This window comes from Mustela lutreola, chromosome 11, assembly GCF_030435805.1.
Source record: "Mustela lutreola isolate mMusLut2 chromosome 11, mMusLut2.pri, whole genome shotgun sequence".
NCBI lineage: Eukaryota > Metazoa > Chordata > Mammalia > Carnivora > Mustelidae > Mustela > Mustela lutreola.
In genome coordinates this window covers 103,151,963-103,175,932 of record NC_081300.1, presented here as the reverse complement: position 1 = coordinate 103,175,932, position 23,970 = coordinate 103,151,963, and the positions used below count along the sequence as shown (strand labels likewise).

The window sequence follows — 23,970 nt, the reverse complement described above, 5'->3', positions numbered from 1 at the left end:
AATTTCAAACTAAAGTCTGTAGTAAGAGATACAGAAGGACACTATATCATAATTAAAAGGTCTATCTAAAAAGAAGACCTAACAATTGTAAATATCGGTGCCCCCAACATGTAAGCAGCCAACTACATAAACCATCTTTAACCAAAATAAAGAATCATATTGATAGTAATATATAAATATTAGGAGACCTCAACATTCTACTCTCAGCAATAGACAGATCATCTAAGCAGAAGATCAACAAAAAACCAAGAGCTTTGAATGACACATTGGACCAGATAGATTTCCCAGACACATACAGACCATTCCACCTTAAAAAAAAAAAAAAAAAAAAAAAAAACAGAATACTCATTCTTCTCAAATTCACATGGAGCTTTCTCCAGAACAGACCACATACTGGGTCACAAATCAGGCCTCAACTGATACCAAAAGATTGAGATGATTGCCTGCCTATTTTCAGACCAAAATTCTGTGAAACTGGAACTCAAACACAGGAAGAACTTAGGAAGGAACTCAAACACTGAGAAGTTAAAGAACATTCTGCTCAAGAATGATTGGGTCAACCAAGAAATCGAAGAATAACTTAAACAGCTCATAGAAACCAATGAAAATAAAAGAACATCCATTCAAAACCTATGGGATACAACAAAGGCAGTACTAAAAGGGAAATACATAGCCATCTAAGACTCTCTCAAAAAATTAGAAAAATCCCAAACGCACACGCTAAGCTTACACCTAAAGATCCTAGCAAAAGAACAGAAAATAAGACCTAAACCAAAGAGGAGAAGAGAAATAATAAAGATCAGCACAGAAATCAATGAAACAGAAACCTGAAAAACAGTAAAAGAGATCAACGAAACTAGAAGCCGGTACTTTGAAAGAATTGGTAAGATCAATAAACCTCTGGCCAGACTTATTCAAAAGAAAAAGGGAAGGATGCAAATCAATAAAATCATAAATGAAATGGAAGAGATCATGACTAACTCCAAGGAAATAGAAACAATTACACGGAATTATCACCAGCAACTATATGACAACAAATTAAGCAATCAGGAAGAAATGGATACATTTCTAGAAACGTACAAGCTACCAAGAGTGAAACAGGAAGATATAGATCATCTGACTAGACAAATAACGAGCATGGAAATTGAAACAGTAATCAAAAGCCTCCCGAAAAACAAGAAGTTAGGGCCACATGACTTCCCAGGGGAATTCTACCAAACATTTAAAGACAAAATAATATATATTCTACTGAAGCTCTTTCAAAAAATAGAAATAGAAGGAAAAATTCCAAACTCATCCTATGAGACCAGAATTACCTGATCCAAAAACCAGGCAACCCATCCAAAAGAAGAATTTCAGACCAAGATCCCCGATGAACACGGATGCCAAAATACTTGACAAGATCCTAGCCAATAGGATCCAACAGTCCGTTAAAAGGATGATTCACCAGGACCAGTGAGAGTTATGCTGGGCGGCAAGGGTGGTTCAGAATCTGCAAATCTATCAGTGTGATAGAGCACAGTAACAAGAGAGGGAACAAGAACCATATGACCTTCTCTACTGATGCAGAGAAAACACTTGGCAAAATACAGCATGGTTTCTTGATGAAAACTCTTCCATGTGTAGGGATAGAGGAAACATACCTCAATATCATAAAAATCATTATGAAAACTCCGTGGAAAATATCATTCTCAATGGGGATAAAATGAGAGCTTTTCCCTTAAGGTCAGGAACACAACAGGGATGCCACTCTCACCACTATTGTTCAACGCAGTACTAGAAGTCCTAGCCTCAGCAATCAGACAACAAAAAGAAATAAAAGGCATTCAACTTGGCAAAGAAGTTCTCTCCTCACAGAAAACATGATATTTTACCCAACAGACTCCACCTCCAAATGACTAGAACTCATACAGAAATTCAACAACATGGCAGGATACAAAATCAAGGCACAGAAATCGCTTGCATTTCTACACACTAACAATAAGACTGCAGAAAGAGAAATTAAGGAATTAATTCCATGTATCATAGCACCAAAACCTGTAAGATACCTTGGAATAAACCTCACCAAAGAGGAAAAGGATCTATACTCTAGAAACTACAGAACACTTAAGACAGAAATGGAGGGGAAGATACACGAGATGGAAAAGCATTCCATGCTCATGGATTGGAAGAATAAACATTGTGAAAATGTCTATGATGCCCTGAGCAATCTACATTTTCAATGCCATCCCTATCAAAATACCATTGACTTTTTCATGGAGCTGGAACAAACAATCCTAAAATTGATATGGAACCAGAAAAGACCCCAAATCGCTGGGAGAATGTTGAAAAGGAAAACCAAAGCTGGGGGCAACACATTCCCACCCTCAAACTCCATTACAAAGGTGTGATCATCAAGACATATGGTACTGGCACAAAAACAGACACATAGACCAATGGAACAGAATAGAGAACCCAGAAATGGATCCTCAACTCTATGGTCAGCTAATCTTCAGCAAGGCAGGAAAGAATCGTCAATGGAAAAAAGACAATCTCTTCAACAAATGGTACTGGGAACATTGGACAGCCACATGCAGAAGAATGAAACTGGACCGTTCACTGACTCCATACACAAAGATAACTCAAAATGGATGAAAGACCCTGTAATTTCACTGCTGGGTATTTACCCCCAAGATATAGATAGTGAAAAGAAGGGCCATCTGTACCCCAATGTACTTAGCAGCAATGGCCACAGTCACAAAACTGTGGAAAGAGCCAAAATGTCCTTCAACAGATGAATGGATAAGAAGATGTGATCCATATGTACAACGGAGTATTATGCCTCCGTCAGAAAGGATGAATACCCAAGTTTTGTGTCAACATGGATGGGACTGGAAGAGATTATGCTGAGTGAAATAAGCCAAGCAGAGAAAGTCAATTATCATATGGTTTCACATACCTGTGGAGCATAAGGAATAACATGGAGGACATTAGGAGAAAGAGAGGAGAAGGGAGTTGGGGGAAATTGGAGGTGGAGATAAACCATGACAGACTGTGGGCTCTGAGAAATAAAGTGAGGGTTTTGGAGGGGAGGGTGTGGGGGTTGGGTGAATCTGGTGGTGGGTATTAAGACGGCATGTATTGCACGGAGCACTGGGCGTGATGCATAAACCGTGAATCTTGGAACAGTGAAAAAATAAAATAATGTATGAAAGACCTCAATGTGAGACAGGAATCCATCAAAATCCTAGAGGAGAACACAGGCAGCAACCTCTTCCACCTTGGCCACAGCAAAGTCTTGCAAGACACATCTCTGGCAAGGGAAACAAAAGCAAAAATGAACTTTGGGGTCTTTATCAGGATCAAAAGCTTCTGCACAACCAAGCAAACAGTCAACCACACCAAGAGGCAACTCACAGAATCAGAGAAGATATTTGCAAATGACATTACAGATAAAGGGCTGGTATCCAAGATCTATAAAGAACTTCTCAAACACAACACCCAGAAAACAAATAATCCGCTCAAGAAAGGGGCAGAAGACATGAACAGACACTTCTCCAAAGAAAACATACACATGGCCAACAGACACATGAAAAATGCTCCACATCACTTGCAATCAGGGAAACACTTGTCAGGGAAACACATATCAAAACCACATTAAGATGCCACCTTACACCAGTTAGAATGGCCAAAACTGACAAGACAGAAAACAACAAATATTGGAGAGGATGTGGATAAAAGGGAAAGAATCCTCTTACACTGTTGGTGGGAATGCAAGCTGGTCCCTCCACTCTGGAAAACAGTATGGAGTTTCCTCAAGACATTAAAAATAGAGCTACCCTATAACCCAACAATCGCACTCCTGGGTATTTACCCCAAAGATACAGATAAGGGCGAAAAGAAGGGGCACATGCACCCCAATGTTCATAGCAACAATGTACACAATAGCCAAACTGCGGAAGGAGCCGAGATGTCCTCAACGGATGAATGGATAAAGAAGATGTGGTCCATACACATGATGGAATATCACTCAGCCATCAGAAAGGATGAACCCCCAACATTTGCATCAACATGGATGGAACTGGAGGGGATTATGCTGAGTGAAATAAGTCAAGCATATGGTTTCAGTCATATGTGGAACAGGAGGAATAGTGTGGAGGACCACAGGGGAAGGGAGGAAAAACTGAAAGGGAAGAAATCAGAGAGGAAGACAAACCATCAGAGACTGTTAATCATAGGAAACAAACTGAGGGTTACAGAGGGGAGTGAGTTTGGGTAGGGGATAACCAGGTGATGGGTATTCAGGAGGGCACGTGTTGTGATGAGCACTGGGTGTTACATGCAGCTAATGAGTCGTTGAACAGTACATCAAAAACTAATGATGTACAATCTGTTGGCTAACTGAACATAATAAAAAAATAAAATAAAATACATAAAAAATTATTTAGTGAGGAAAAGAAATAAAACACATGTTGAGTGTGAATTATTTAAAAGGGTTACATTTTGGGGCACCTGGGTCCATCAGTCAGTGAAGTGTCTGCCTATAGCTCAGGTCAAAATCCTATGGTCCTGGCATCAAGCCCCCCATCAGGCTCCCAGCTCAGCAAGGAGGCTGCTTCTCCCTCTGCCTCTGCCTGCTGCTTCCCCTACTTGTGCTCTCTCTTTCTGTCAAATACAGAAATAAAATCATTACCCCCCCCCTCAAAAAAGAAGAAAATCAAAGGGTTACACTTTACCATTGGGGTGTGTGCAAAGTTTTTATTGTAATCAATAGTAATAAGTAGGAAATTTATGAAGTAATTTGAACCACTGCATTCAAGATGTTTCAAGCACAAATAAATAAATAGTAAAATAATAGAGAGCTCCAGCGCTGGAAAAGAAATCAACAAAGCAAAACAGCATCCTAGAAATGGGAGAAAATATTTGCAACCAGGTGTCTGTTATATGTATATGCAAGTATATGGAGAACACATACAACTAAATAGGGAAAGAAACAAATGATCCAATTAATGGGCGAATGACCTGAATTGACGGTTTTCCAAAGAAAACATACAAATGCCAAGAGGTACGTGAAAAGGTGCACGGTGGCACTAATCACTAGAGTCACGTTAATATTAGCCACAATGAGACATCACCGCACACCTGTCAGAACGCTTCTTATCTGAAGGACGAGAGAGAAGAAGTGTTGGTAGAAATGTGGAGAACAGGGAACCCCGTGCCCTGGTGGTGGGGATGGGAACCAGCTCAGGCACCAGGGAAAACAGAATGCAGGCTCTCCAACAACGAAAAAGCTACCACATCCAGCGATCCAGCAATTCCACTTTGGATACATCCACTTTGGATACATCCAAAGGAGGCGAACTCCTTCAAAGAGATATGGGCACTGCCGTGCTCGCCGCCCCGCTCCTCGCAAGCCCTGCGAACAACTCCAGTGGCCCTGGGTGGATACGTGGATGAAGAAGATGCAGTGGGACAGTCCTCAGCCATGACGAAGGAAACCCTGCCGTGTGCAGCCCCACGGAAGGACAGAGCATTACGTCGAGTGGGACAAATCAGACAGAGAAAGACAACCGCTGCTTGGTGCCATTTATACGTGGGATCCCAAAGCACTGAGTATGTGGATCAAATGGGGGTCGCCAGCGGCTGAGGGCAGGGCCGAAGGGGAGATGCTGGCCAAAGAGGATGAACTTCCAGTTACGATGAGTTCTGGGATGGCAGTGCGGAGGGGCGAGTGCGGGGAACACGTCCGTGCGCTCACAGCTGCTGCAGGAGGGTGTGTGCGTGTTGTGACCACAGCGACAGTGCGGCGACAGCTGTGCGAGCCGGAGCCCGTGCTCACGGACCGCAATCCGGCAGACACCGCACAGTACGTCCGCGAAACCCGTCACCACGCCGGACGCCTTAAACTTACCCGAGGTAGTGTGTCTCCAGCAAGCGGGAAAATTAAAAAGAACCTTTATGGTCATGAACCGAAGCTTCTCGGAGGGTTCAGGCCTGACCTCCAGCGACAATCGACAATCGGCTGAACAAATATGGGAACAGGGTAGGATTAGGATTTCATTCGAATAGGATGATGATCTAACCAACGGAATATAACCAAGGGAGAAGAGGCAGGAGCGCCAGGAGGAGTGGGCAGAGCAGTAACCACCAGGACTGACCGGGGAACCCAAGCTCGAGAGAGCAGTGGAGACAGGCCGCCTTGGGGACCATGACAGACCTCCAGACGCCAGCCAAGGGAGGGACTGCAGGAGGGAGCAGAGAAGCCTCGTCTGGGTGGAGAGAGATCTGTCAGGAAATAGGACAGGCCATCCTGGGAGAGGGGGCTCAGCCAGGGACAGAGCAAAGGCAGTGAGAGCCACAAGAAGGGGTGGCGGTGAAGGCCGATGACAGGAGGGTCAGAACTGAGGATGACCTTGCCAGACCTCAAGCCCCTCCCACAGACGAGAACTGTCTCCCCCGTTTTCATACTGACCCTGAGAGCCACTGAGGTCATGCAGCTGCTCAAGGTCCCTCATCCCCAGAACAATACCCTACAGCACTATGCTAGGAGAACAGGGGCTGGGGAGGAAGCCGGGGCTGCCTCTGGCCTCCACGCAGCCAGGGACACACCACCCTCCAGGGCCTTTCCCTCCAGAATGTTCCTCTCCTTGCCCTGGGGGACTCCTCTGGACAAATCCGCACAGGTGCTCATTATGGGAGTGGGACAGGGGTTCCCCAGGGCCTCATTCTCTCTGCTCAACAGCAGGGAGAATCGCTTCCCCTGCCTCCTCTCCAGTGAGCGGCTCACCAACATCCCCGCTGCACAGCTCCGGAGCCTTCAGAATCCAGAAGGCGGTTTCCGCGGCCAGCTGCAGCCACCGGTGACCTGTGACCAGCCCAAGACGCCGGTCCTTGCCTGGTCTAATCCTGGTGCCGGCTCTCTGGGAACAGACACCGCCACTCTGCCAGAATCTCGGTGCTTCTCCAGACCGGGCCGGCTTCTGTGCTGAAGACCTTGTGTTCACTCCTCAGCTGACAAGCAAGGGCTCGCCACTCCATGTCCTGTTCCCGAAGGAAGGACCTGGCTCTGACCGCAGGCACCCAGTCTCGAGATCAACAGTCATGCCATTCGCTCGTTCATCCCCCACCACGGCCATCTCCAACTCTGAGGATCCGGAGCGGACGCAACAGACCGACTGATCATCTGGAAAGAAGCGGCGGAACATCAGTGCCCGAGACCCGGACATGAAGGTAGGAAGATGGTCTTGTAGGTGACGTGCACGTTCTAGAATACCGAATGAGGTTTGGGGACACATCCTGGAATATTCTGATGACAGATTTCCCTTCTGGAAGCCTCAGGGTGTGATGAGGGGACACGTATGTGCACATATGTGTCTGAGTATTCGGGAATGTGTGTGTCCATGGGGTACTGGTGTTGGTTGTGTGATTTTACTGTTCTGCGCCTGGTTTCGGGGTTTAGTGTGTCTGGAGGGGAACTGTTAAGGGCCTGGCTGGCTGAACGGGTGTGTGTCACGTGATCCCAGACTTAGAAAACTGGACTCTCTAGAACAACGTCTCTAGCACCTTTGGGCCACAAGCCTGAATGCCAGCTCTCACCTGTATTCCTCTCCCCGAGGCCCCCGTGGTCTGCAGCAAGCTCGGGGTTCGCAGGTCCTCCATCCTCCGCAGCCTCTGGCAGGGTAGAGCCCGGCTTAAACATATGTGCACAGATGTAAAGCAAGGCTCTTGGAATTAGGGAGCTTTGGGTGAAATCCTGACAAGCATTTACAAACAGTGTGGCCCGGGCAAGCTGTTTAACCTCAGCCGCCCGCCTACCTTCCTCTTAGGACAGGAGTATTGCCTCACTTGCAGGTGAGTCAAGACCAGAGTTCGTCAATAAAAAGACCTGAACTCACAGCCGGCTCTGGCCCTGACCGGAGTGGGAGCGCCCACAGACCTCTCCTGACTCGCAGGTGCAGATGGGAAGAGCGAGCACTTACGAGACGCCCACTCGGTCCCGGGCCTGTTCTGAGAGCTCTCCGTGCTTCACCCCCCCACCCAGTCCACTTTCAAGAGAGGACACGGAGCCACGGGCAGGTGAAGCCGCGTGCCCAGGGTCGTTCCGCTGGGCGATGGCAGAGCCGAGACTGGAGCTCGGCGGTCTGACGCCCCCGCCCTTGCTCTGACTCACACCACGAACACCGGTTCCGTCTCCTGAGCATAAATGGATCCCAGTAAGCACGACGTGCTCTGGGGGGAAGAGATTTCCCTGAAACATTTTAAAGAAAATTAGGGCCTCGTGATTTTTAAACTCAGAATAGTGACTACAAAGTTTATCTATCTCCGCACCCCTGCCAGGAAGTGTGCAGGAGCGAGATTTCGCTGTAACATTGAGTCCTCGCATCTACCGTATGGTTTCTGTACCATTAGGAAATGCGACTCAGTGTCACTCTGCAGGATTAAAGCCTTCTGTGTTGGGTCCCCTTTTCACTCAAGGACAATTTTTTTTTTTTTTTTTGCCAGTGAGAGCCAGGCTATAAGACAGGAGCCCTGGAGACCATCTAGGTCAGACTCCTCCTCTTACACGTGCAACAGGAAGGCAAGGGAGATGCAGTGACTTCCCCATATCAAATAATCCAGCTGCCCCAGGGCAATTACGCTGGTGGGACCCAGGGCTTCTAGCTTCCTGTTCTGCCGGAGGACTCTGGGCCTCAAGGCCCCCAGATCATGACCACCACACGGGGAGAAGCCAGAGAGGCATGGATGATGGTGACAGCCTAGAACACAGACTCCCCACAGAGCAGCACTCAGTAGTCAGCGCTAATGGTTGTATTCTCCGAAGTAGAATCCCTGAAACAAAGAAGGCCATAGACGGTTCTCATCTCTTAAGTAACAGCTCTACCCAGACTAGAGCACTGCACTTACTCACAAGCACTACACACTTTGGAAGGAGGGAGGGAGGCTGGGGGGTGGGGGGGCTCTGTCTTCCAGTATCTGAAGGACTAGTCTATGGGAGGGAGATCAGATTCCTGCTTGGACCGGAGGAGTGCAGTGAGAAGCCAGAGAGGAGCAGAAAACGCACAGATTTGGAAAGGAGACAAGCCCGACTACAAGCCCCACGGGGCCACTCACTAGCTGTGACCTTGGCCAGTCTTCCCTCTCCCGGTCTAAGTCTGCTCTTCCAACAAGTGGAAATTCCTTCTCCCCCAAAGAATCTGCTAAATAATTCATCAGCCAAGCTGTGCTGAGGTAGGGCTAGGACTCCCGTCTGTATTGAGAGCGACTCCGCTCCCTCCCAACTGATCCCCGCCCCGCGGGCCCCTCGCTCCCAGCCAGCTCCCCGATGGCCAGGCCCCCGGGGGAGGGCTCTCTTTAGCTCCCTGGGGGTAAACTCACCCTGGCTCAGCCTCCTTCCAAACCCTCTGGGAGTTTCCTCCCGCAGGCCAACCACAGCACCGGGGAGCGCTTCCTCCTGCTTGGTTTCTCCGACTGGCCCGCGCTGCAGCCCGGCCTCTTCGCCCTCGTCCTGCTCTGCTACCTCCTGACCCTGGCGGGCAACTCGACCCTCGTGCTGCTGGCCGTGCGCGACCCGCGCCTGCACACACCCATGTACTACTTCCTGGGCCACCTGGCGCTGGTGTACGCGGGCTTCACCACGAGCGTGGCGCCCGCGCTGCTGGCCAGCCTGTGCGGCGCAGAGCTGTGGCTGCCCCGCGCGGGCTGCCTGGCCCAGCTGTGCACGTCGCTGGCGCTGGGCTCCGTGGAGTGCCTGCTGCTGGCGGTGATGGCGCTGGACCGCGCGGCCGCCGTCGTGCACCCGCTGCGCCACGCCGAGCTCGCCTCCCCGCGCCGGTGCCGCGCGCTGGCCTGTGCCTCCTGGCTGGGCGGCCTGGCCAACTCCGCCGCGCAGAGCGCGCTCCTGGCCGCACGGCCGCTGTGCGCGCCCCGCCGGCTGGACCACTTCATCTGCGAGCTCCCCGCGCTGCTGCAGCTGGCCTGTGGCAGTGACCGCGACGCCACCGAGCGCCGGATGTTCGCTGCGCGCGTGGTCATCCTGCTGCTGCCGTCCGCCGTCATCCTGGCCTCGTACAGCGCCGTGGCCCGCGCCATCTGCGGCATGCGCTCCCGGGGCGGCCGCAGCAAAGCGCTGGGCACGTGCGGGTCCCACCTGACCGCCGTCTGCCTCTTCTACGGCTCGGCCATCTACACCTACCTACAGCCCACGCGCCGCTACGACCAGGGCCGGGGCAAGTTCGTTTCGCTCTTCTACACCGTGGTCACCCCGGCGCTCAACCCGCTCATCTACACCCTCAGGAACAAGCACGTGAAGGGGGCCGCCAGGACGCTCCTGCGCAGTGTGGGGGGAGGGCAGGCTGGGCGGTGAGTGCGGGGCGGGGGCGGGAGGAAGGGGTGAGCCGCGGGCCACGGATGGGAATGTGCATTGGGAAGGCAGCGAGCCCTCGGCCTGTCCGTTTCCCTGTGAGAATGGGCAACATGTGTCCTCAGGGAGTCAGAGGTCCATGGGGAGGCCCCATTCTCCGCTCCCCTCCCCAATGTTCCTCTGCTTCAGGGCAAATCCCGCTATGCTGCATATACAGGTTCAGGGAGGGGAAGTGGCCTGCCGGCTCTCTCTTAAGCTGATGAAGAGAGAAGGCATGATTTCCAGAGGACCTTCCCCGTCCTCAGGGGTCCAGTGACAATGCCCGGAGAGTCCACATGCTGGTAACACCCTGTACGGCAGGACAACTAACGTTCCCTTTCCCCCAGTCTGATGGCGCACACCGTGAAGACCCCACAGTGTCTGGCCTCAGGAGTCCCCCTAGTTGACAGAGCAATCCCAGACTCTGCCCTGCGGGAGACCCATCCAAAACAAGGAGCCGCAGTTGCTCGTCCAGGGAAATCAGTCCAACCTAATGCCCACCTAACCAGGTCACTAGTGCCACCAAGAGCACTGGAGCCCAAAGCAGAACAAGGAATTCCCCTAAGTAGGGGTGGTGCCGCTGGGATTCAGCTGGATTCTCTTCTGCACGAGGTGGTTCTTGAGCAAGTTTAAAGAGCAGAAGGGGCAAGGCATGTCTAAGATGGTGCGAAAAATGTGTTCTTGACCAGTCATGAGACACAAGAGGGACAGTGACAAAGGAGTGAGTGAGGAAGATACAGGAAGATCCACATTCCCGAGGGAGGAGCAGACACAGAGGTGGGGGGTGCAGGAGGGAGCCAGGAAAAGGCTCTGTCAGCCAGAACCCGGGCACAGCCTCGGGAGTCAACCCAGAGACCAACTGAGAGCCCCCACCTGAAAGATGCCCCCACCCCAGAGAAGACCTGCCAGACCCGAATGCAGGCAGGACAGAGACGGCTCCATGACCACACCTTCCCCAGGGACCCCCGCACACTGGAGAACAAAATCTGAGTCCCCAGGGGAGGTGTCATCCACGCGCACCATCATCTCCAGAAATAAGAACAGCTGAACTCAGCGTGGGGCGTAGAGCGTGAGATGGCGCACCGCGCCGGGGTCATTTCCTGCCGAACAACGTTAAATGAGGACAGAGAAGACAGTTTAGTTGAATTTCTAAATTCTTTATTACTTAGACTGTAATCATACCAGAGGAATTAACACACTTCAATATAAATCCTTTCACTGTTCTCTACAATCAGAAATTCAATTTAATTCAACATACTGAGTGATATTACAGATGAAATATGCCGGTGGGAACACAGGAGTTAGGGGAACCTGGATCCCAATGTGGAACTTACTATCCTGTTGGACGGAAGAAATAGGAATTTTTCTAAAAATCAGAGGGACGAGGGAAAGGATTGAATTCCAAGCTGGCTTTGATGCTGTCTCTACTGTGCCTTAAAATATTGTTTTCTATTTTCAGTAATATATACAATGCAGACACCTAATCAACTGTGTTCGATCAAAAAATCATGGAGTTAGAAACTTTTCTGCAGTCTTCCTTCCCACTTCACCCCTAATTTTCCATCTTTCTCTTTCTTGTTAATTTGGGGAAATCATCAAAGGATGTGGGGGGAGTGAGAGCTATCAGCGGGCTCACCCCCCAATGCAGTAGTCTGCCAGCCAGAGTGAAGCGCCCCGTCTGACGCCGTAATCCGCCATGCTCTTCCCATCTTCCAGCCTCTTGCCATTGCAAGTCACAATCTGTTGCTCAGGCGCGATCGCGGTCTTGGTCTTGATCATCTGTTTCACCTGGGCCACTGAGCTGGACCTTCGCACCTGGAGGAGGTGCCTCTGCCCCCCATCACAGGACTGCACCAGAGTCACAGGCAGCTCCTCATCACTGGGCGTCACCACCTTCAGAGTGAGGTGGATGGTCGTCTCCTTGTCAATGCCGTAAGACGACAGCCTCCTCTGGGGCTTCAGCATCTTGGAGCCCAGCAACAGGACCTGGTCCTGCACAGGAATCTTGGTCTTCGCCCGGACGTGTTCTTTGATCTTCCTCACTGTGTCATCCGAGTTAGCAGCGAAGGTCATGGATGTCCTTCCCTCAGAAGAGACCGTCACCTGGACAACGAAGGCCAAGAGACCGCAAATCAAGGTGCCTGGAACGCCTGCCACCTTGACACCACTGTCCCCTCCGTGCCCGGCCCCGCCCTCCCTGCCTGCCTGGTCCTCCAGCTCCTATACAACAGGCTCTGTCCCTCCCTTTTGTGGAACTTCTCTTGGGGAATCTCAAGCTTTTAACGCAGGAAAATCATTGTTTTCCTTTGCAGCCACGCCTCTCATTCATGCCAGCGTCATCAGTGACTTCCCACATTTCGCACGCCTCCGACCCAGACAGAGGTCGTCGAATGTCCAAAACTAAATCCGATCACAGAGCATGCACAGTTACATACTGGACGCTAAAAACAGCTCCCGAAGAGAATTATCGACTCGTCAGCTCATGGGACGCTCATCACTGCCCTCCAAGACTACCCTGGACGGGACACATACTCTCCGGACTCCGGGTTTCTTTCTTACTGTCCTACGACTGTGTAATGACTCACACTTTATGGTGACACTGCGTTCAGTGTGACTTGTTCCCCTGGACTTCCTGCGTGTTTCTATCTACCTATTGCAGAATATGGTCTCCTGCAGCTAGACCAGGGCCTCACCCACAGAAGGTACGGCCAGATCGAGGTCTTCCTTCCATAGTCTGAAGCTGGCCAGTGCACCCTGTGTTGTCGCTGGCAAGCCTGGCAGGGCCTCCGTCCTGCTCTATTCAAAACCATCTTTGCAGTCTGGACGTCACAGACATTTCCTCACAGGACCGACGCCCCTCTGTGCTAAGCAGCCCCCCGATGCCAGCCCACATGTACTGCACGCGCTCCTCAAAGGCTCACGGATCTGGTCATTAACACCTTAGAGTGAAGGAGTTTTGTGTACCTCTCATTTAGGAGGAGAAGGTGTTCAAGAGCCCAGGGACCCTAATCAAAAGGAGGAGAAAAGGCTCCAGAAAATATTTCCATAGGTTCAAATCCAGCCCTGTGGGCCCAAAGCCCACTCCCACTTCCCACCATCCTCCCCTAACAGGGCCCAGTCGGGCCTGACACAGAAGAGCCCTGAGGAGCCAAACGAGGCGCTTCTATTCCCAGAACCTTCCTTCAGCTTCTATAGCGATCAGAGCCTGTCTCAGCCCCTGCAGGACGCCTTCCCAACCACTCTGCCCCCACCTCCCCGAGCTCTGTCCCTCGTGGACTCCTGAAATCACTCCCCAACCCTTGACGATGCTTCCCCTCTCCGCATCCCCACTTTTCAACCCCAGCTTACATGGAGGCAGGAAGTACCAGATGCCATGTCTACAGCCAACAGAGCAGACACAGGAGGCTGAGGAATAGGACTGGCGCCCAGCTTATGTACGCCATACATAAGCTGGGCGCCAGTCCTATTTTGCTCTGCCATGATGTCATGTATTTTCTTTCACTTTCGCTTGGACTTAGTCATACACACAGAGAATACTCTTTGATCAAAACATTCCTCTCATCCATTCTACTCGCCCTCCTCTTCCAAACATAGGATGGTCCTTCCCTCTGGAGAACGTCCCCACTTAACAACTCACCACTCCCAGTCATGACTTATGACTGCCCAGCCTACAGCCTTGGGCCCTCACCCACTTCAAGACCTTTACTACTTGATGGTCCTCTCCTGCTGCTTTTGAGAACCTGCCCCATGCATCACTCAGGGGCTTTCCTGAGAGCAAGGGTGCCCAGGGGAAGATGTAGAGTCCAGGAGAAATGACGTGACCATTAGCAGCCTGTTCACACCAGCCAGGCAGAGTGGGAGGCCCAGGAGAAGACACAGGAGTCCATGAGAGTTGATCAGACCGTGATCACCTGTTCACGCCAGCTGGGGAGAGTGGGCAGCCCTGGAGAAGATGTACAGTCTGTGAGGAGTCATGAGACCATGATTAGCCCGTTCACACCAGCCAGGCAGAGTGTGAGGCTCAGGAGAGAAGGTGGGAGTACATGAGGAGTGATGACACCGTGACCAGACTGTTCACACCAGTTGGGCAGAGTGGGAGGCATGCCTCCAGATCACACAGGATACACAGCCTACTCTGAGAGGAGACAGGAATCTCATTCCCGGGGTGCCACTTGCTCCCTTAACTTGGACAAGTCTGTTCACCACCTGAGATGTTTGTTTTCCAGTGAACATGGATTCAGAATTCAGAACACAGCTTGTAAAACGGCCCTTACATCCCTGGGTCTTGAGCTCTCTAGCACACTTCCATTCCTGTCCCAGAACTGGCAGCCCAGATCCAGTACTTAGAACAATCCTGGCCCAACAGTCAAGGGCCAAGCCCACCTCCCATGAAGCAGAATACGCATCGGCTCTCACACTGCGGTGACTCTGTTTCCCTGCCTTTACTGCTGGACACTCCCTACTCCCTGTGCTCTGTGATCTCACACACACCCATGCTTCTCCTTCCTCCCTGGCTCTGGAGGTTTGGATCAGACAAGAGGGAGGGCACAGGCCGTGTGCCCTCAGAGAATTTATTTACTACTCTGATCCTCCTAACATTCCAGAGGAATCCCTGTCTTCCCCCAAACTCCCAGGACAGCGCCACAAATCACATTCTCCAAGAAAGCCTTTATGAAAGGAGCTCCCAATTTTTTCAAAGTAAAAAAATCCCATAAAAATGACACTATCTTAATCTCACAAAACAAACTGAGGGTTGCTGGGGGGCGGGGTTTGGGAGAAGGGGGTGGGATTATGAACATTGGGGAGGGTATGTGCTTTGGTGAGTGCTGTGAAGTGTGTAAACCTGGTGATTCACAGACCTGTACCCCTGGGGATAAAAATATATGTTTATAAAAAATAAAAAATTTTTAAAAAATGACACTATCTTCTTTGCTGTGTCCTTAGCGGCCATTTACTGTATCTTCAGCACCGGTAGATGTCAAATTATCCCATTTTACTGCTAGACTTTCCATCCTGGAGAACGTGGGTTTCTAGAAGTGCCTATGTAGAGTAATGGGATCCAAGAACCAGACCAGGCTTTCAAAAAACTCAACACAAATCAGGTTCTCCTATTTGAAGCTCTTATCAGATGCCCATAAACTTGGAAAATTTGTATTTGAGTGTACCTTGGGATAAACGCTCCTTCAAACACATAGGATGAGTAGGGAGGGAGAAGAGTGTCTGATGCAACAGACAGGAAACCGCGGCCCCTGCCAGTCTCCCTTCAAGGCCTCTCCAGGCTCCTACCATCCGCTCTGTGCAGAAACCAAGACTGTGATCTTGGATCTGCAGCTGGTGCCCCCCACCACGCATGCAGCGCCCAATGGGATCTGCGGATTCTGAAACATCACCAGTAACCGAGCAGAAAAGGTCAGAGCAGGTGGACGGCAGCAGGGAGCAAGTCCACAGCAGGAAAAGAGGGGAAGCTCACGAGCCCAGGCTCCTCACTCCACATTTCATCTGCGCCCGTTACCTTCTTGGGCCTTTGCCTCCTTCCTGGAAAGGGAAGCCGAGAGGAGGCATCTAGAGCTGCTTAGCATGAAGTCATTCTGCTCCTCCTCCCCCTTCTAGTCTTCCTGCCTGGGCAGCCTACACCATCTTGGGGCAATGATCTCTTTTCTGGGCAAGCAGGGAACCTCGAGAGAAGCTCCTGCCCGGAGAGCCCAGGAACCACGTTTCTCAGGATGGTGTCTGTCAGAGCTGTACCCGCAGCCCTGATCCGAGCGGCAGATCTGCAAGTCTAGCAGCTTGTGTGCATGGTTCCAAGTTTCCTGCCACCAGGTCACAAAGCATGCATCTCCTTCCAGCTCTACCCAGGGTCAGGGATTACACAGATACAAGATGTAAGCTGTGCCTCCTCCAGGAAGCCTTCCCTAGCTCCTGTCCCAATCTGGGTCATGTGCCATCCTCTGTCCAATTGTTCACCCTCCCCAAGCCCCTCAGAGCAAGTGTCTCCAGCAGGAAGATCATCTGCTTATTTGTCTACTTGCCCCCATGAAACACTGGAGACCTGGGGCAGGGGGTCCATGATTGTGTCTTGACTAACTTGGATCTCTAGCACTTCCCAGGCATACTGTCTGGTACATGAAATACTTAGCATTTACCGAATGCATGAATGAACTAAAAAAAAAAAAAAAAAAAAAGAGTAAGTAAGTAAATTAAGAAATTGGAAAATAACATTTAACGAGTACTTGCTAGAGTTCAGGAGCTGCACAAGGTGTTCGTAAATGGCCCCTGATGCACTGTTCTAGCTTTCTAATGAGGTAAGTGTCCGTTTCCCCACTGCGCAGCACGCAGTGAGCTCACCCACAATCACATCGGGAGGAGCAGGTGAGCAAGTCTTCAGGTGCATATCTCGACGGTTGTCCTTCTGCTCATCTCCTCCCAGTGGAAAGGAAGGGGGGCTTGACATGCGCAGCTTTGCGTTACAGGGAGGGCACACATCAGGGAAGGGGTACAGACAGACCAAGGAAAGCAGAGCCTTCGAGGAGCCTTGTGAGGAATGAGCAAGGAGAGTCTGGGCCCATATGCGGGTAGGAGCCTCCCTGGTGGGGGGACCTGCCTAGACCACAGGGCAGCCACGGGCAAAGAGCCTGTGAGTGCAGCAGGCAGAGGCTGGGGGAGGATGGCAGCCCACCCAGGACTGGGAGGGTTAACGGTGCCACTGTGTCACTCGCCTCAGCCACAGGGATCTCCAGCAGGGAGCTACCTCAAGGGCCAGCCTCAGATGCTCCCAGGAGTCAGTGATTCAGGGGCTTCCCTACCCAGCCAGATCTGGATTCTGAGAAACATTGTCCCTTCAAGGAATCAGAATAGCAAGCCTAGACATTGACCTCTCTCTTTCCCTCCTCCCTTCCCTGTGCAGTTCCTTTCCACGCCAAGGGGCGCGGCAAGGGCTGTCCCCCGCTGAGTCACAGCTAGGACTTCTCCCCAGGACCTGACCTCCACCCTGCTTCCTAGCACACTGTCAGTCTGGCGTTTTTTCCCTCTGTGCCACAGTAAATGTTTTCAGAGGTGGGAGGATCGCTTTCCATCTGCCCTTCGACAAATTCAGGAAACCAGCCAAGGTAAAAGGTCATGAAGACCTCACAAGGACACAAAACAAACATCTTAGATACACACTCAGATACACACATCTCAGACCTCCCCGTGTGACTCCCTCGCTGATGCGCAGTCTTGGGCTGGTCATTTCTCTGCTGAATCCTTCCTGGAGAAGAGGCCTCTGTCCTGTGTCTTTAATGGTCCCCAGGAAGGTGCTTGTAAAACTGCTTTGACATCTAGAATCTTGCTTCAGAAATGTAACCCAAACTCACTCAAAAACCACTGTGACTTTTCCTTTATTGATGATTGGTGAAAAAATATTCAACCACTCTTAAAGGTCAATTTGGAAAAACTTATAAATATAAGTCTTTATTTGTGGATATTTCCATTATATTCCATCACTCTATTTGTCTATCCTTACATCACTACGACACTGTTTTTGTCTCTCAAGGTCATAATGAGTTTTGAAATCAGAGTATATAATTTTAACATTTTTTTAACAAATCTGTTTTAGCTATTCTCAGTCCCTTGTATTCCCATTAAAGTTTTAAGATTAGCTAGTCAATTTCTAAAAACAAAACAAAACAGGATCCTGCTTTTTAAATTTCTCTATCTATAGAGAAATTGGAGAATACCCACTTTTTTAAAATACCCAATTTTAAATTTTCTTCTAGAGTTCTTAGAGTTTAGCAGTTAGGTCTGAGATCCCTTTTGAGTGTATAATATGAGATAAGGAGATCCAGATGAAAATACTTCTTGGTGTTGGTGTATGTTGATCTCTGATTGTAACAGGACAATTTTTTAAAAGACTATCTTTTTAAGACAAGGCAAGATGGCAGAAGAGTAGGGACCTAATTACATCTGGCTCCTTGAATTTAGCTGGATATATATTAAACCATTCTGAATGACCATGAATCCAGCCTGAGATGTAGAAAATATATCTGGATCTCCACAACTAGAACAGTGACTGCTTTTTACAAGGTAGGACGTGCAGAGTCCTGAATCTGTGAGGAGTCACCAGAAGATCAACGGAGCAGGGAGGGAGCCTCCATAAGCTGGCTCCTGGAAAGTGACAGAACATCAGAAGCACAAAATCAGAACCCTTAGAAACTGCTCCAATGAGAGACATCCCTCTCTGAAAGGCGCTCAGGGGATGAAAAGGGCAGAATTCTATTGAGTCATTGTGGTTTCAGGATCCCAGGAGACACAGAAAGAATGGGGGTGCCTGAGCCAGTAGAGTTACCAAGCAGTGGAGCAGGGAAACTGGTTACGGTCACCAAGCCCAAGAGGGACTCTCAGCTTGGCTCACCATAAACTGTGAGCTGGACCAGTTGGGTGACCACTCTTTCCCTGAGCATCCTGAAAAGGACTAGAACTTGCAGGCCATTTACCATCCCCTGGGAGGGGTCAAACAGCTGTGGCCATGAGCGGCAACAGCTCTCAGGGTGGGGGTGGCCCTGGAAAGGACTGCACCCAGCTGTGACCCAGGAGCAGAGGAGCAGGGTGTATTCGTGAGCTGGCAATAGCTAGCAGACCCAAGTACACAAAGGGCACTGGCACTCTCGGGTCCCTGGGACTCCCACCAGGAGACTGTAGTGGGCATGCGCCACAAGAGTCTATGAAGTTTGGCACCAATGAAAGTGAAGACTCTTTGTCCCAGAGAGTTGATCGAAGGAGGGGGGGCCACAATTTTTCAGTTCTAGGCCAGAAATCCAGGCACAGCCCTTGTTGCTCTGACCCTCTGATGTGGTACAGAAAGCCTCCAGGGAACAAAAACCACACAGAGAACCAGCTTACACTGAGCCCAGCCCCTTGACAAGGGGCAGGGCAAATCCATGGATGCAAAGACCCCTGAGAAGCAGCACAGCATATCCCCCCCCAGAAGACAGGCTGGAAGAACAGGTGGACTAGGACTTCATGGATCCACAAGACTGTACACCTCCAGCACCGGGGGAAACTAGTACACTGAGCTCCAGGTGTTTTCTCACAACCCATTCAACTTTCAGTCTAAAGGTTTCCATTTCTTTTTTTTTTTTTTTTTTAGCTTTTCTGCATTTCAATTAGATATTTATTTTACCAACTTATGTTTTTAAGTCTCTTTTTAACTTTCAATTTTGACTTTTACATTTTATAGGTATATGCTTCATTTTAGTTCTTTGTTCCCTTCATTCAATTATATAATATATATATTGCTTTGTGTTATTTGCAGTTTGGGGAGGTGGAGTCTTCTAACACAGAGACCAAAATTCAATCAGGAACAAGTGGGTCACCCTGCTTTGTCCACCCTGGGAGGTTATAATCTCCCCCCACCCTTTCTTAGGTTTTGTTTCATTTTGGTAGTGTTTGCTTTTCTGTTGTGGCTTCAGACTTTTCTAGGGTATATTTTCCTCGGGTCATGGTTGATATTTTGGACTCTGCTCATTCGCTCACCCATCCTTCTCTGGGCAAAATAACCAGAAGGTGTAATTCACAACAAAAGGAGGAATTAGAGGCAATATTCCCTGATACAGAGCTAATCGTTATGGATATAGGTAAGATATCAGAGATGGAATTCAGCAGTAATTAATAGATAGACAGTACAGAATCTCTAAGGGTAGAAATGAGATTGAATCATGTTGAAATTTAAAATAATATGAATGAGATGCAGTCTAAACCGATGCTATAACAGCTAGGGTCAATGACGCAAAAAAGAGAACAAGTGATCTAGAGGACAGGCTGACTGGAAGGAAGAAAGGGGAAGAAAAGAGAAAGACAGCCAATAGTCCATAAAGAAAGGCTTCCAGAATTTAACGATGCCTTGTAAGGAACCAATGTCAGAATTAATGGGATCCCAGAGTAAGTGTAGAGATAGAGAGGGCTAGAAGGTACATTGGAGCAAAGCATGGCTGCGAATTTCCATAATCTGGGGAAGAGAACAAGCATTCATGTCCAAGTGGCAAGAAGAACCTCCCAAAATCAATAAAAATAGGTCAACACCGGGGCGATGGTTGGGAGGTGGGGGAGCCTGGTGGTGGGTATTATGGAGGGCACATATTGCATGGAGCATTGGGTGTGGTGCATAAAAAATGAATTCTGTTTCACTGAAAAGAAATTAAATAATAAATAAATAAATAAATAAATAATTTTTAAAAAATTTTTAAAAAAGAAAAAGAAAAATTAGGAACCACTGTTTAAAAAAAGATAAAAGATCAACACCCTGACATGTAATAGTAAAGTTTGAAAATATTAGAGAAAAAACGTTATCCTGAGAACAACTAGGGAGAGGAGGTTTCTTACATATGGAGAGAAGAGCACCAGAATACTATCACGCCTGTCCACAGAAACCAGGCAAGCCAGAAAGGGCTGGCAAGACATATTCAGGGTACTGAATGAAAAAATTGTGCAGCCAAGAATACGTTAGCCAGCAAGGTTCCCATTCAGAATGGAGGAGAGATAAAGAGCTTCCAGAACAGACAGAAACTGAACAAATATCAGAACACCAAACCAGTCCTTCAAGAAATATTAAGGGGGGGGGGGGCGCCTGGGTGGCTCAGTGGGTTAAGCCGCTGCCTTCGGCTCAGGTCATGATCTCAGGGTCCTGGGATTGAGTCCCACATCGGGCTCTCTGCTCAGCAGGGAGCCTGCTTCTCTCTCTCTCTCTCTCTCTCTCTCTCTCTCTGCCTGCCTCTCCATCTACTTGTGATCTCTCTCTGTCAAATAAATAATAAAAAAAAGAAATATTAAGGGGGATACTGTAAGTGAAGAGAGACCCCAAGAGTCACAGAGACCAGAAAGAAACATATAATCTACAGAAACAAGGACTTTACAGGAAACACAATGCCAGTAAATTTGTATCTTTCAATAGTTGCATGAATGTAAATGGGCTAAATACTCCAATCAAAAAACACAGGGTATCAGATTGGATAAAAGAGCAAGAACCATCCATGTGCTGTCTATAAAAGACTCGTTTTGAAACTAAGGACACCTCCAGATGGAAAGTGAGGGGATGGAGAACCATTTACCACACAAGGAACCTCAAAAGAAAGCTGGGGTAGCGAACATCGTATCAGATAAATTAGATTTTAAACCAAATACTGTTGTAAGAGATGTAAAGAGACACTATATTATGCTTAAAGGGTCTACCCAACAAGAAGATCTAACAATTGTAAATATCTCTGCCCCCAAAGTGGGAGCAGCCAATTATATAAAACAATGAATACCCAAAATAAAGTAACATGAAGATAATAATACATTAATACGAGGAGACCTCAGTATTCCACTCACAGCAATGGATAGATCATGAGACAGAAGATCAAAAAGAAACAAGAGCTCTGAATGACACATTGGACCAGATACACTTTGTAGATATATACAGGCTACTCCATCCTAAAACAACAGAAAACTCATTCTTCTCAAGTGTACAGGAGACATTCTCCGAAACAGATCCCACACCAGGTCACAAATCAGGTCACAACCAGTACCAAAAGACTGAGATTGTCCCCTGCATATTTTCATACCACAGTGCTTTGGAACTCAATCACAAGAGGAAATTTGAAAGGAACACAAACACTTGGAGGTTAAAGAGCATCCTGCAAAAAAATGAAGGGGTCAACCAGGAAATTAAGGAACTTAAACAATTCACTGAAACCAATGAGAATGAAAATGCATTAGTTCAAAACAGCAAAGGTGGTCCTTAGAGGGAAGTACATAGCATTACAAGACTCTGAAGAAAATTAGAAAAATCCCAAATACACAAGCTAACCATACATCTAAATGATCTGGTGAAAGAACAGCAAATGAAGCCTAAACCCAACAGGAGATGAGAAATAATAAAGATTAAAACAGAAATCAGCGGCGCCTGGGTGGCTCAGTGGGTTAAAGTCTCTGCCTTCAGCTCAGGTCATGATCCCAGGGTCCTGTGATCGAGCCCTGCATCGGTCTCTCTGCTCAGTGGGGAGCCTGCTTCCTCCTCTCTCTCTGCCTGCCTCTCTGCCTACTTGTGATCTGTCAAATAAATAAATAAAAATATTTAAAAAAAAAAACAGAAATCAATGAAATAGAGGCCAGAAGAACAGGGGAACAGATCAATAAAACTAGAAGGTGGTTCTTTGAAAGAATTGATAAGATTGAAAAACCTCTGGCCAGGCTTATCCAAAAGTAAAGGGAAAATGACACAAATTAATAAAACCATGAAAGAAAGGGGAGAGATCATGACCAACACCAAGGAAATACAGACAAGTATAATAACACATTAGGAGCTAATACATCCCTCCCCAAAAATAGGAATCTGGAAGAGATGAATGCATTCTTAGACATGTATAAACAACAAGAATGAAACTGGAAGAAATAAAAAAAAAAAAAACTTGAACAGACCCATAACCAACAAGGAAATTGAAATAGTCATCAAAGATTTCCCAACACACAAGAGTCCAGGGCCAGATGGCTTCCCAGGGGAATTCTACCAAACATTTAAAGAAGAAATAATACCTACTCTTCTGAAGCTTTTTGGAAGGAAAACTTCTAAACTCATCCTATGAGGCTAGCACTACATTGACCCCAAACCAGACAAAGACCCCACCACAAAGAAGAATTACAGACCAATATCCCTGATGAACATGGATCCAAATATTCTCACCAAAATATTAGCCAAAAGGATCCAACAGTACATAAAAAGGATTATTCACCATGGCGAAATGGGATTCATGCCTGAGCTCCAAGTCTGGTTCTACATCTGCAAATCAATCAGAGTGATACAATACATGTATAAAAGAAAGGACAAGAACCATATGACCCTTTCAATTGATGCAGAAAAAGCATTTGATCAAATACAGCATCCTATCTCTAAAGATTTTATTTATTTATTTGACAGAGATCACAAGTAGGCAGAGAGGCAGGCAGAGAGAGAGAGAGAGAGGAAGCAGGCTCCCCGCTAAGCAGATAGCCACCCAGGCACCCCATACAGTATACTTTGTTGATTAAAACCCTTCACAGTGTATGGATAGAGGGAACATACCTCAGTATCACAAAAGCCATCTACAAAAGTCCACAGTGACTATCATTCTCAACGGGAAAAGAAAGAGAGCTTTTCCCTTAAGGTCAGGAACACGGCAGGGACGTCCCCTATCATCGCTGCTATTCACCGTAGTACTAAAAGTCCTAGCCTCACCAATCAGACAACAAAAAGAAATAAAAGGCATCTGAATCAGCAAAGATGAAGCCAAACCCTCTCTTTGCAAATGACATCATACTCTATGTGGAAAACCCCAAAATGCCACCCCTAAGTGACTAGAACTCATACAGCAATTCAGCAAAGTGGCAGGATATAAAATCAATACACAGAAATAAGTTGCATTTCTATACACCAACAATGAGACACAAGAAAAGAAATTAAGGAGTCGATCCCATTTACAATTGCACCCAAGCCATAAGATACTTTGGAATATACCTAACCAAAGAGGCAAAGGATTTGTACTCAAAAAACTACAGAATACTCATGAAATAAATGTGGAAGATACAAGGAAATGGAAAAACAT

General features: G+C 48.1%; 2 protein-coding genes across 2 annotated transcripts; one reads left to right on the top strand and one right to left on the bottom strand.

The window, feature by feature from the left end:
- The first annotated feature begins 5,678 nt into the window (after positions 1-5,678).
- On the top strand, positions 5,679-10,342 carry LOC131811008 (putative olfactory receptor 2I1). Its single transcript, XM_059138993.1, has 3 exons — positions 5,679-5,845; positions 6,722-6,839; positions 9,365-10,342. The coding sequence occupies exons 1-3, from the start codon at positions 5,679-5,681 to the stop codon at positions 10,340-10,342; spliced, it is 1,263 nt and encodes a 420-aa protein (XP_058994976.1).
- A 1,172-nt stretch (positions 10,343-11,514) lies between these two features.
- Positions 11,515-13,784, bottom strand: LOC131811706 (ubiquitin D-like). Its single transcript, XM_059140485.1, has 2 exons — positions 13,727-13,784; positions 11,515-12,481 (listed from the first exon to the last, which is right to left on the bottom strand). The coding sequence occupies exons 1-2, from the start codon at positions 13,751-13,753 to the stop codon at positions 12,011-12,013; spliced, it is 498 nt and encodes a 165-aa protein (XP_058996468.1). The 5' UTR covers positions 13,754-13,784; the 3' UTR covers positions 11,515-12,010.
- Between the last annotated feature and the right edge of the window lie 10,186 nt (positions 13,785-23,970).

Coding starts and splice junctions, on each gene's coding strand:
- LOC131811008 (XM_059138993.1), top strand. CDS start 5,679: ATGAGTTCTGGGATGGCAGTGCGGAGGGGCGAGTGCGGGGAACACGTC. Junction 5,846..6,721: donor AATCCGGCAGACACCGCACA/GTACGTCCGCGA, acceptor TCTGCTCAACAG/CAGGGAGAATCGCTTCCCCT. Junction 6,840..9,364: donor GCGGCCAGCTGCAGCCACCG/GTGACCTGTGAC, acceptor ACCCTGGCTCAG/CCTCCTTCCAAACCCTCTGG.
- LOC131811706 (XM_059140485.1), bottom strand. CDS start 13,753: ATGGCATCTGGTACTTCCTGCCTCCAT. Junction 12,482..13,726: donor CTGGTACTTCCTGCCTCCAT/GTAAGCTGGGGT, acceptor TTCGTTGTCCAG/GTGACGGTCTCTTCTGAGGG.